The sequence below is a fragment of the Miniopterus natalensis genome, chromosome 17 (assembly GCF_054644295.1).
Source record: "Miniopterus natalensis isolate mMinNat1 chromosome 17, mMinNat1.hap1, whole genome shotgun sequence".
In the NCBI taxonomy this organism is placed as follows: Eukaryota; Metazoa; Chordata; class Mammalia; order Chiroptera; family Miniopteridae; genus Miniopterus; species Miniopterus natalensis.
The window spans coordinates 34,397,333-34,411,354 of record NC_142097.1 but is presented as its reverse complement, the minus strand read 5'-3'; the positions used below and the strand labels follow the sequence as shown (position 1 = coordinate 34,411,354).

Below are 14,022 nucleotides of genomic sequence, written 5' to 3'. Positions count from 1 at the left end.
TCTGCTTTTGAAATTCCCAAGAGAGCAATAATAGAAGTAGTAGCAGCAGCAGTAGTGTTAGTAGTAATAGTAATGGTAACAGTATAGCAGCAGCAGTTAACATTTATGGTGCTCTTATATGTGCCAGGCATCACTCAAAGCTATCTAAATCGGTTAATGAATTTAACCCAATCATAAGCCTATGACATATTATTGTTTTCCTCATTTTATGGATGAGAAATGTAATGCACAAAAATGTTAATATGCTTGCCATAGCCGTGTTGTAGCCACATTGGCTTTAAACAAATCAAGGTAAGTTTGTTCAGTTGGACACACAAAAACTCATTTCCCTCCTCCTTTTTAGTTATTAGAAAAGTTAAAAGAACGTTGGCTCTCCACTGGTTTATGGCATAATCTGGAGTTGGTGAAGACAGTCGTTGTAGAACCACAGGGAGGAGAAAAAATTGATTTTGATGAATTACTACAGGTGTACTATGATGCAATCAAGTGCAAAGGAGAGAAAGGTAATTGGAAAATGTTGGATGGTCAATGAAAAAATATTTTTTACTATAAAGTAAGAAGTTGGTGCTGTTAGAACATTATTTGTGTATCTTATAATTTTGGTTTCCTCGCTTAAAGATATTGAACTTTTAAAACTTTATCTCATAATAGTATTTAATTTTGATTTTTTAAGTTTGCTACTATGATTACTTAATCAGGGCTTTTCAAAATGACAAGAATTGGCAATTTCTGGGAATTTTTAGTGTACTTTAAAAAATGCTTATTTTCTGTTGCTTAAGATGGAGCCCTCCTGGTAGCAGTTTGTCGTGGTAAAGTGAGTGAGGGTCTGGATTTCTCAGATGACAATGCCCGTGCTGTCATAACAATAGGAATTCCTTTTCCAAATGTGAAAGATCTGCAGGTAGGCCTTCAAAGTCTTAAGAAATTTTATCATAGATGTTGTTGATTTTGTATGAAGTTAATTACACTTTTTCTTGTATCTTCAGACATTTTATTTTATTTCTATAGTGCAGGGGTGGGGAACCTTTTTTCTGCCAAAGGCTATTTGGATATTTATAACATCATTCGCTGGCCATACAAAATTATCAACTTAAAAATTAACCATGAAAAAAGATTCTAGATTTATTGTATTTCGAGTCCCGCCTGTGGTTGCCTTGGCAGGGCCAGACCAAATGATTTTGTGGGCTGTACGTGGCCTGTGGGCCGGATGTTCCCCACCCCTGCTATAGTGACTCAATGAGTGAGAAAGGTTTAGTAGATACAGGTTTATTTTACTTATTTACTTATTTATTCATTTATTGATTCATTTGTTCAAATTATAAGAGAAAGTTTACTTAGAAAGTTACAGTGGTAATAGAAGTGAGCCAGCTTGGCTGCATAGGCTCAAAAACCAACTTACAGAAGCAAATGAAGGGCCCTTGGCGTTTAGGAGAGAAAAAGGCAAAGGTAACCAGTCTGGGGGGAAGATGATGGGGAAGGGAAAGCTCGAGTGTGCTCCAAGAAGGAAGGGAAAGGCTTGGGCGTGCTCCAAGAAGGAGAGCACGCCTATTTTATTTTTAATTTACACTGCCTTGTTCAACAAGAGCAATTTTCAGAGTGTGGTTCCAGGTCAGGAACATCAGTATCACCTAGGAACTTGATAGAAATACATATTCTTAGGCTCCATCCAGGCCTACTGAATCAGAAACTGTTGAGGCAGAATCTAGCAGGTTATGTTCTATGAAGCTGTTAGCCACAGACTAACGGGTCCCCCATAGTTGTGGGGCCCTTTTTCTATGTAGCTCTCTTCTTTCCAATGCCATGCCCCGCCCTGCAGATTTTAGTGATTTTAGCTGCTCCAAATTCTTATCTCTTCCACTTCAGCTCAGCAGGACCACAGTATTCTGCCTGTTCTTCAGTGTTCTGTGCTGTTGTCAGGAAATTTTACTCAGGAAGAGAGCTGAGAATCATGGAGTTCACCTAATGGATTTCCCTTATCTCTGAGATTAGTCATATATTGACTGGTGTCTACTCCCTGAAAGCAATTGCTTTATCTATTGTGATCAGTTTTACGGTCACTTATAGTGGAAGGGATATCCCTAAACCAATTATTCTGGTCTTGGCCAGAAACAGGGGTTTTGCTTCATTATCACTGATTGTTTGCTAAACATTATATTTGAAAAATTATTTGCAGCAATAATTTGAAGCCAAAGATGATGTTATCCTCTATCAAGGAGGATTTCTGCTTACTTCCTACAGGCATATGAAGATGCTAGCCATCTGAGACCAAGATTTGAGGTTTCTGACCACTGAGCTAACTGCATTAAGTGTAATTCATATCCCTCCTCCAAGGGCACAACCTGTTAGGGTCTCATACCAAAGTAGGCATTTTTTTCTCCGGGCAGTTATCTCCTTTATTGTTAATATTTTACTAGACTCTGTGAATTATATAATATTAACAGTAATAAGCAGTATTTTTCTGGTTAGTTCCTTCTCTGCCCTAACCTCTGGACCTTCTCAAAATTTCTGCAAGTCCTCAAGGGGAGAAGGGAGGAGGTGGTAATTCTCCACCATACATGACAAAGGATTTAGAATTAAGACTTCAAAAAGGAGCCCTGGTATTTTTTCATAACTAAAGGGTATTTGTAAGGCAGCCATCTAAAAGACTGATGTTATATAAACTTTAACTATGTAGGTATGTAATTTTTCTAATTAAAAAGGTCTGTTATCATTTGGAAATGACCAGAATATAGCACTCAGTACCTGAAATATCTGAATATCTGAGATATTACTATCTGAGATAAATCAGAACATCATTATGGATGATTTCTTAAAGTTTATCAATGACCAAACAAGTTATTTAAAAATTTTATTTGTATATTACTATGGGATATAAAAGACAAACCAAAGCCTGAAATTTTAATGAAGTTCACTTTATTTTTTTGTCGTTTATGCTTTTGGTGTCATATTTAGAAAACCATTGCCAAGTCCAAGGTCAGGCAGATTTACCCCTAATGTTTTCTTCACAGAGTTTCATTTAGTCTTAGCTCTTAAATTTATTTGTTTGTTTATTTATTTATAAAGGTTTTATTGATTTTTAGAGAGAAAGGGAGAGAGAAACATTGATGTGAGAGCGTAACATGGATGGGCTGCCTCTTGCACACCCCCTACCGGGGATCAAGCCTGCAACTCAGGCACGTGCCCCAATTGGGAATCGAACCGGCAACCTTTCGGTTCCCGGGACATTGCCCAACCGAGCCACACTGGCCAGAGCAAATTTGTTTGTTTGTTTATTTATTTATTTATTGAATTTATTAGGGTGACATTGGTTAATAAAATTATATATGTTTCAAATGTACAATTTTATAATACATTATCTGTATATTATACTGTGTGTTCACCATCCCAAGTCATCTCTTCTCCTAGAGGCTACTCAGTGTTCCTTGCCATAGGGCCTTCTCACAGACCCTTTCACAGCATGGCAGGTTATTTCTTCAAGGCCAACAAACTATTCTCTAGCTCCAGTCTACTAAACTGGAGTCACAAGAATAACTTCTCTGTACCTTTGCCTTATAATATAACCTAACCAAGGGAGTGACTATCCATCACCCTTGCCATATTCTATTGGCTAGAAGCAAGTCACAGTTTCTGCTGTCACTCAGGGTGAGAGTATTATAGAAGACACACCTCTCCGGAGTCACCTTAGGGTTTGTCTGCCGTATTCTTGTCTTCTGTAAAATGAGATGATGAGCTAAGTGATTTCCATAAATGGCTTTTCCAAAACTAACATAGTGCTTCAAATTACTGGAACCACAAATTAGATGTTATTGTTTTCTTTTACATTAATACTCAGTCGATCATGCAAGAATAAGTAGAAGTTATTTACAAATGCAAACCTTAAATATTTTATCTTATGGAAATGAAACAATCTATTTCTGCATTATTTTCTCTATTGTTTCACTTGAATCTTATTTTACATGTCATCCTTGCACAGGGGCTGTGCTAATCTTCTCTGTATTGTTCCAATTTTAGTATATGTGCTGCCAAAGCAAGCACTGAATTATTTTAAAAGGTTAAGATCAGTGTCTGAGTTAGAAAAGTCATTTGAGTGGGGAAAAAGAAGGCAATGACATTAATTTTATGATACTAATTTTTTTTTTTAATTTGAGGCACAGATTATGGAAGTAAAAATTAAAATGCAGTTTAAAATACTAACTTAAGACTTTTGTAGTCTCAATTGCAAAGTTTGGCTTTTAGAGAAGCAGGAAAAAGTATGCTAGAGCCAAAAATATGACTTCTTTGGCTGTGACCAGGATTTCCTCTTCCCACCTTGGGGACTAGAAAGTAGAGGTAGGAAAATTTCATTTTGGAGCCAAGTGTGACTTGTTTAGTTTAAGTCATAATTTATTGCACATACCTCAGGGACCTGAAAATAAAGAAACCCACTATGAAATGTTGATAATGGGCCACTCTGAAGGGCAAGCATTAAGCTAACTTTCCCAGTGAGGATTTTTTTCACTTCCACCTTTTCCAGATGCTGCTGATCATTCTATAAGGACATACTTAATCGTGTAGTAGTTAAAAAGAAGACTTTCTGTGCATTAAACCAAAGCAGTTGAGGGGCAGAAGAGTGAACCAAGGCTTTTACATGATCAGATGGTGGTGGAAAAAGAAAAGTTGTTTTCTTTTAATGCAGTTAAGTCACAGTATAACAAGGCTTCCCCTTTAATGGACATCCTCAGCAAATCCTTTGGCCAATTAGTATGATCTAAAAACTACAAAAGCTCTCGACTTTATAATTCAGGCATCTGCATCTCAAATTGGTGGCATAGTTATAATTTGTGAAGCATTATAAAGTGTAATACTTAGATTTTTAAAATTGTGTTTTATTTGTATTCCTGGGCATAGTTTAGTTTAGGGGTACATAGACATATTCTCCCCTCACGGATATTGTGCCTTTACTCCTCTGAGGAAAAATTTATGAATCCATGGCATGAGGCTAAAAATGTTTATACTTTAAAAATGTTCAAGTGGTATGTTAGATTTTTATAATTAGTTTAATAAAATTTGATGGTAATATTCAATATCAGAATTTCTCTTATAAGGATTAAAATAATTTATTAAGATAAATTTTATATTTGTGTATTATTTTTCTTTAGTAATATATATAGTATGTTGCATTACCAAAATAATTTTATTTAGAAACTATTCACAATTAGGGTAGTGACCTGATTAGTTATCTTAGCATTGGCATATAATAACCATTATGAATTCTTTTTTTGATTAGGAAATTTATCTTAACTCTGAAGGTACTGAACTATTTGAGGGTATTATTTTAATCAATTTTGAAAAATTACATTCATGATTGAAAAATATAGGCATCTATTTTAGTTTTGTTAAATTGGTTATTGACTTTATAACAAACACATAAATTTATAGGCTTCCATGAATTCTTGGGTTTTTATAAATCTCAGAAAAAGGCTGTTATCCTTTGCTTGCCCAAAGGTTAACAGCATTAATAAAATAGAGTGCACACTAAACCAGTGCTTGCCGGTGTCAAAATATTATTAGATGATGGCAGTATTAGAATTGTTAAATCCGACATTTCATTTTAAGGAGAATGATGTTGTTTCTTCATTTTTCTTATTGCTTTGACAGCAGTGTAAATATTCATGAGTAGGTGAATGAAAACGAATGCAAGGGGCTATAGTATATCAGAACAAACGATTTCAAAAACAAATTTTTTCTTAATAATTTTGAATAAATTCATATATTTCTTTTGAACCACTTTCATAATTGTCTTAATGATCTTGAGTGTTTTAGCATTCGTTTATTTATTCATTTAACAAAATTGTACTAAGCGCCTAATTTGTACTTAATATAGTAGGTGCAAAAATTAACAAGATGCTATCTCTGTACTAGTGATGCCTATAATTTAGTAAAGGACTCGAATGTGCAACAGGATGTTTTGATGGGATAAACTTAAAGGGCCACAAATATTTAGGAGTCCAGCAGCGTGCTGTTGTAATTGTTGGAAACACTTAGGCCAAATCACAGATATGGAACAAAATCTGTCACCTGTGAAGGTCTAGAATGAGTTTATCTTCAATTACTTGAAACCTTTTCTTCCTTCTCAGAAAACTTTCTTTTCCCAGCCTTGGCCAAACTATCCATTGGCCAAGGATAGTTTGGCCAATAGTAGTATTAAAGCAGGGTTACATATATTTTGAAACTCCAAAATTAAAATGTAATTTAAATCTAAGTATGCCACCTAGGTTGATAATTTGTGATTTTCCTTGGACAGTGAAAAATGAGAGTAATCAAATTCTTTGTTCCCACCCCTCCTGAAAAACAAAGATAAAAACACAAAATAAATGGATGAATTGCTGAGGTATTTTAAATTTTTAAATTAAAAGAATTTTAATATATTTTAAAGGAATGTTTTGGGATCGGGGAGGAAACAGAGTCACAAAACTTTAGACAAATACCATATGATTGAACTTATATGTAGAATCTAAAGAACAAAATAAATGAACAAACAAAACAGTAACAGACTCATAGGTACAGAGAGCAGACTGGTGGTTACCAGAGAAGGGAGTTTTGGAGCAGGGTGAAAAAGCTAAAGGGATTAAGAAGTACAAATTGGTATTTACAAAATAGTCGTGGAAATGTAAAGTACAGCACAGGGAATATTGTCAGCTATGTATGGTGCCAGTTGGGTGCTTGAAATATCAGGGAACCACTTTGTAAAGGATATAATTGTCTAACCACTATGCTGTACACCTGAAACTAATACAAAATAGTATTGAATGTAAACTGTAATTGAAAAATAAAATTTAAAAAAATTACAAAATTTTAAGTTTGGTTGATAGCCTTTTTCTTTCTTTTTATCTCAACAGTCATGCTATTGTATTTCCTTAGAAAAAAAGCCATGTCTCAGCATAGCTACAAATTAAACCTGTGGATAATTAATAAAACCAGCAAAAACTTTTGTTTTTGAAAAATTCTGCAGTTATTTTCTTGTATTCATCTTGTTTTTTTGGAGAGAACAAGAACTTTGTTGACCTAAGTTGTATTTCACTTTTATAATAGGTGGAAGCCTTTAAAAGTGAAATTATCACCCCGGGGATTGTAAGGTTGATTGACACTTAACTACTTCCGCTGGCGCAGAGCGTAATCAGCAGCACTAATTCAAAGGAGACGCTGGAATTGTGTTTTAACTTCTCTGAAAATAACTTTAATTTTTTTTTCCAGAGTAGAATTTTGGTTGTAGTGGATTTTAATTTATTTACTTAGATCCCCTTAAAGCCTACAGAGTGCAGATATGCAGATGGACTTCAAGTGAATGTGTCACTTGATTTTTTCCAACTATAAAACTTTAAGGTCTCAGATAACATAAGCTAGAGTAGACATCACTGTTCGGTGTTTACAACATGTCTTTCTTGTTTTTCATGAAGATTAAAGGTTTGATACCTTGGGAATGAGTTCAGTTTATGCTTTCTAACTATAGGCCAAATAACCCCAATGTGCCAGGAAATACAGTAAGCTACACAACTTATTTTCTGATCACATCAAAATTTCCAGATTTGTTGCATAAAATTACTTTATAGCAGGGTTTTTCAACCTTGGCACAGAATAACTATTTGTTATGAGTGATGTCCTGTGTATTATTGTAGGATGTTTTGATGCCAGTAGCAAACCCTTTTTCCCCTACCAGTTGTGACAACGAACATGTCTCTAGACATTGCCATGCCAATATCTTCTGGTTGAACGCCATTGCTTTATAGTAAGATATACAAGTGTATGTCATGAATTAAAATTAACAATCTGCTTTTATTTTTAAATTATTTTTTATCAAGTTGAAAAAAGTCCAATAAAGCTTTTACTAAGAGCCTAATTTATACTAAATCCAGTAGATGGCTTCTTAGAGTAATAATCCTTGGCTTCTACCCCACTCTTAGCCCCTGCTTATGAGGGGCAGTGATTTTTATTTCTTTTAGCTATTTTATCTGGTATTTTTACCTCCATATTTAATCTTTATTTAATCAATTTTAGACACTATTTACTTCCTGTAGGAGATAAGAATTTAGCTTACTTTACCTTTCTCTTCTCCCATATAATTATATCAAAAGTTTTAAAATTCATAACCAATATACATTATCATGACTGTGAAAATATTGTTCACTGTAGTCAAATGATTTCCTTCCTTTCTTGAACTTTTTAATTTTTCTGGGCATTAATACCTTTCTCCCCTTTTATTCTTTTTGGAAGATCTTTAACTAAATCATCTCTCACCCTTTAATAAATCTGTGTAGTGCCTCTGAATATGATTTTCCTATCAGACCTGTCAGATAATATGAGTTTTTCTTTTTCTTTTTTTTCCTCCTGAAGACGTCCCTTCTGGAGCCTCCTGATCTACTTCAATAAGGACTAAGTTAGTTGCTCTTTAAGCCCATGTAACTGCCAACATCCTGAGATTTTCCCTTTGCTGTCATCCTAGGATTTTGGCTTTTTTTTTTTTTTTTTTTTTTAAATCTTTATTGATTTCATAGAGAGGAAGGGAGAGGGGGAGAGACAGATAGCAATATCAATGATGAGAGAGTCATTGATCGGCTGCCCCCTGCATGCCCTGGATTGGGGGTCGAGCCCACAACCTGGGCATGTGCCCTGACTGGGAATTGAACTGCGATCTCCTGGATCCTAGGTCGATGCTCAACCGCTGAGTCACGCCAGTCCAGGCCATCCTAGGATTTTGATTTGCCTATTTTCTGTGTTGGATCCCAAGTTTCTTGGGTCCCAGATCTTTATCCTGTTTGTTGTTTACTGTTTTATCTTTGTAGTACATATCCCCCAACTGTTTCCCTATGTATCTATTTACTGAATCTTTCTGGACTCCTGCTGACCTAACAGGCTTATTTTTCATTAATAGCTCTATAGGTACTTGGGTTTGAACTTTCACCTCTGCTTTGTCATTTACCATTTGTCCATCTGCTTTTTATGTTCATATACTGGGGTTTGAGGTTACAGATGCCTCTTAGTTGAACTGAAGATGGAATCTGTATTTCGCTTTCTCACTTGTCTTTTGATTTGGGATTAGTTTTTAAGAGGCAAAGAAAGAAGAAATGTCTTTTTTTTGTCTTCCTGAGACCGGAATTCTTCATTACTTCGTAAGATTTTTAAAGTGTTATGATCCTATATCCTTTTATTCCCACATTCACATTTGAGAAGCCTTGAATCAAACATTTGTAACAATAATATTAAGTTAGAAAGTAATACTCTTTAAAAAAAAATAAAACATTTTTATGTTTGAAAGATAAGCTTGAATGTATTAATAAAGATCTAGATGGCAAAATATCATAATTCATCTGTCGGGCTGTGGAGTTGATAAACGGGGTTTTAAAGTTTTAAGTATATTTTCAAGTACCCATGTAGTCTTTTTAGTTTTTTACTTGTACACTTTCTCTTGCTCATGTTCAGTTTTAAATGTCACAATATTTAATCATATAAATCTGAGTCTGAGCTTCCTCTCACTAGGATTATCTTCTACTTCTATGCTTGCCATTGCCTCCAAACTTTTATGCAACCTCCTCAAGGCCACAATACTTAGTATTGCATCTTCTAGCATCCACAAGCTTCTTCCATGAGAGATCTTGCCGTCCTCTAGGGTTATATGGAAGTAGGTATAGGTCTCGTCACTTGCTGAGTGCAGCACTATTTATTACTCTTAACAAAGCCTCTTAATATTGGTTCATTCCTTTAAGAGCCTAGCTTTCCATTTATAGCCTCACATTGCTTTGTTATGTAAGATAATATTTCATTATGTTGGTTGTGACTGCTAGAAGGGTTTATTCATAGTTATGTGGCTCTCATATGTTAAAGTCTCAAGACTAACAGAGGAAGCTCTAGATTATAAGATATATGAATGAAATAATATTTAGACTAATAGAGTACCAATCATGCACTCATTCTTTAGATTACACCACCACCGTATTTTCTATAATTCTGCTTCAGATATAGCTCATAGGTTGCAAAGTGATCAAAAAATACTATGAAGGATATTAGAGACTGCTACTGTTATACTTTCTCAAAAAAATTAAGATCAGTTGCAGAAGTCATTTAGAAAAAGGCATGTTTCAAAACTGAACACTCTGCAATATGTGTCCTGCCAGTGTACATATTTTCATTGATATTTGATATAAAAGTAGCTGCTCCATAAGCTGAAAAAATTTATTTTATAAGTCACCTAAAATAATGTATCTATATATTGAGTAGTGTGGGTTAAGCACCGTCAGAGAGAGTTGATCCAAGTGTTAAAACCCTAATTTGAGGTGAATAGCCTAAAGTAGATGGCCAACATTGGCAAAACTAGGTTTCCAGTTTTTCCTATGGAAAAAGACATGCAGATTATGATGATTACAATAGCTTTATTAACTCCGTGTTTCACATACTCACAATTATAAATCTACTTTTGTCCCACCCTTTAGGTTGAGGACAAGTGATGCCTACTGAAGGGGAATATACTTTGTTCTTTTTCTTCTATTTGAAAAATGCAGGCTATTTTTTCAACACTGACAATATATCACACAAAGTTTAATACAGATTTCTCTGCAAAAAGTATCTTATTCAAAGCAGCCTTAAAGCATATGTTAGATAAGTTATATTACTATTACTATGTCTGTTAAAATGTCTCAATTCTTATTTCTTGGTAGATTACTGTGGTCAATTCCTCACATAACTAGGAAAGTACATAACAATTGAAAACCATTTCTAATGTTGTGTGTGTTTTTTTAAATCTAAAGGGTAGCCTGGCTTCTTAACTCTTGGCAGAAGCCCATTTTTCCCCATTTAAAAAAAATATATACTATATTTGGTTAACGTGGTGTTTCAGAAATCTTGAATATGTGCCAGATGAAATAAAACCAGCTATATTCCTTTTATCTAGCTAAATTATTTCACATACAAGATCTTATGCTGAGTTTAGAACTCTAACCATTGGAATTTATATTGTGATACCCTGATAAAAGTGTTTACACTGTGAGGATATGGAGCAGTAAATGCCTCTAATGCACAGTCTCTGTCTTCCAGATTTGGTGGTTTGCTATAAATGTTTATGTTTTAGGTCCTGTATCTTGGCTAAAGATAAAACTATTCTTCTTGAGTGTTTGCTAGACAAATGTGTTTATTTTTCTGAGGCAAAGTTTTCTTAATATTTTTAATTACTAAGTTTAGCTGATTATTTGTTCTTAGTCTTATTTTGAGGCTTGAACTTTGTGATAAAGCTTACATGCAAGAAAAAAATATGTATTCTGCCTGTATTGATTGCTTTTCAGGAGGCATTTATTACTGAAATAATAATGCATATTTATATGAATTGGGATTTGAGGCAGTAGTATAGTGAAGAGATGCATTTATAGTTCCAGCTCATGTTTATTACACCATTTATTTCTTCAGAAGCTACTTATAAAATTTATAAAAGACTGCTCTTAAACAGAGCTATTTAAGACCAATATTGTTGGGTTTGACTAAGTTGAAAAAATAATCTAATGTTCAAAATTGTGACTTAAATTTCTTGTTGACATATGCAGGATAATGTTTTTGGTTATTTTATACCTGCTATTGCTATCAGTAGTATACTACTTATACTGTCTGCAATAAAACTGAGTCATTGGAGGACTTCAGGAACATACTGTTTGTTACAATACTCAAGTGTATTGTAATTTAATGGTAAAATCAGAATTCAAAACCATATAACTTTTGCCTGTATGCTGTATGGGCATTTTTACATAGTCTCTACCACTTCAGTCTTGATTATCTCTTTGCTGTTTAGGATCTCATCTCTACTTATATCAGGTTAGCTTTTGATGCAGAAATATTTTCAGTTGCCTAGAACCTACCAAATTAAGGGTGTTTTTCATTTTGTGTGAACTTTGAACTCCAGTTAAGGAAAAAAAAAATGTTTTATGAATTAAGGCAACATCTGAACCAATATATTGAAAACTCAAGCCATTCCAGAAGTTGAAGAGATTATTTAAATGAGTGAGCTGGTTGAGAGTTGGCAAATAGTTCAGATTATTTTAGGCTACAGTACTTTGCAACTTCTGATAAAATAATTTGCCGTCTCTCTGCAGTTCACACACTCCCCCAAAATTACACATACACTAATTTATTGGGGATGGGTGGGCACCAACTGGTTTAAACTCCTTTCACAGAGTACAATTAAATATAACTTTCTATTTTGGGAAAGCCTTGTAAAAGGTATTTGAAAAGTAATGTTAACTGGTCCAAAAGATCATTTTTCCAAACCACACTTGAGCCCAGTTTATGGTGTTTACTTTCTGTCAAAACTTAGAAAAAAAAATTCACAGTTAACTTCCATAATTTAAAATGTCTGTCTCATTAGGCATTAAAGAACCATTGGTCAACAGGTATAATATTGTTAGACTGTATAGCTAATGTGAATGTGGACATGACCTCCCAAATAGATCAAAGACTAATCTCTTTGACAGTTACAAGATGGCAGAGCTTGCCATGGGCCTTTTGCTGGTGCACATTGAAACTATTTGTTTGGAAAGCATGCCTGAGGGATGGGAACAAGTTTATAAGGATGAGCAGGTAAAAGTAAAAGGTTGTCTTTTGACATTTCAATTAATTCAGCTTTTGATTTACTTAACATTTAGGCTATTTGCTGGCAGGAGAAACTGGCTTTTTCACATATGCTTTATGTCACTTTAAATTGGACATTGAACGTGCCTCCTAAGAGTACAATGAAATAGATTCTGGTGTCATTAAAAAGAGGTATACTGGCTTCTTACTTTTTCAAACCCTTAGTTCTGCTTTCTCTGATTAAATGTATTCCCCCAATGATAATTTTTTAAAATCTGTTTCTTAAATAATAAAAAATATGTTGAAGTTAACTTTTATGTATTTTTACTTTCCAAAGTATTTTTCCTTCTCACCTAAATTAATCCTGTAGGTAAAATATTGGCAGTCTTTTAAAAGCTCTTTGGATTGTAAAGGGTATTTGAAAATTTGCAAGAAATTGAAATGATGTATTCGTACATATGTTAATTCATTTTAATGAAAAATAAAAGACCAAGGAAAGATAATATAATTTTGCTTATTTAATCTAATAGTTGTTACATTACCTCTATTTTATTTATAACTAATACTTCCTAGAGCAACTGTTGTCATAGGCAGAGTGATCATTATAAAATATTTGTCTGAACATGGCGTAGGAAATTTTGAAAATCCTTAAACTGTTATATCTGACAAGGGATAAATCCCAGCTCTACACCTTACATGCCACCTAATGTTTTATTTTTTTTTATTATTTTATTATTTTTTATTTTTATTATTATTATTTTAAATATATCTTTATTGATTTCAGAGAGAGGAAAGGCGAGGGAGAGAGAGAGAGAGAAACATCAATGGTGAGAGAGTGATCGATCGAGCCCGTAACCCGGGCATGTGCCCTGATCAGGAATCAAACCCTGATTGCCTGGATTCTAGGTGGACGCTCAACCGCTGAGCCACGCCCTGCCGGGCCCACCTAATGTTTTAAACCTTATTTTTCTCATCTGTAAAATGGTGTAGTGATATCTACCACTTAAGATTGTTGTGAGGATTTAATGAAATGATATGTAGTAAGCACTGCACTGTGCATGGACATTATAAGAGCTCAATAAATGTTATTATCATTTATTATTAATAAGATCTTTGGTTCCCAACTTTTCTAATTTTGACTTTCTATTTAGCTAACTCGTGGTCAATTTCTGTTCTTGGTTTATCAGTTATTCCTGTAACGTGGATTAACCCAAATTATCTTCTTCCTTAAACTTCTCCTGTTTTCTCTGGGTGGGTTACTGGATTGCTTCTCTCAGTGGCTGGAAACTTTGGAGCCATTTTGGATTTTTCCCTCTTTAATAAGCCCCATATCTACATTGTCACTTAAGTTCTGTAGCTCCACAATGTGTTACAAATGGCCTCTTTTCCATTCCTTTTGCCTTTCCAGGTGAGGCCCTCATCACTCTTGCACCAAATTCA

General features: G+C 34.3%; 1 protein-coding gene and 1 non-coding gene across 4 annotated transcripts in view; one reads left to right on the top strand and one right to left on the bottom strand.

Moving 5' to 3' along the window:
• Window positions 1-14,022, top strand: part of BRIP1 (BRCA1 interacting DNA helicase 1) — a 77,545-nt gene that overhangs the window by 51,034 nt on the left and 12,489 nt on the right. For all 3 annotated transcript variants that reach the window (XM_016203655.2, XM_016203647.2, XM_016203661.2), the window contains 2 exons: window positions 344-503; window positions 780-901. In XM_016203655.2, the coding sequence (XP_016059141.2) occupies window positions 344-503; window positions 780-901 (282 nt within the window). The remainder of the gene's footprint in view (window positions 1-343; window positions 504-779; window positions 902-14,022) is intronic.
• Window positions 3,928-4,035, bottom strand: LOC148091290 (U6 spliceosomal RNA). The gene has a single exon (XR_015715961.1). It is a non-coding gene; the product is annotated as a U6 spliceosomal RNA (small nuclear RNA).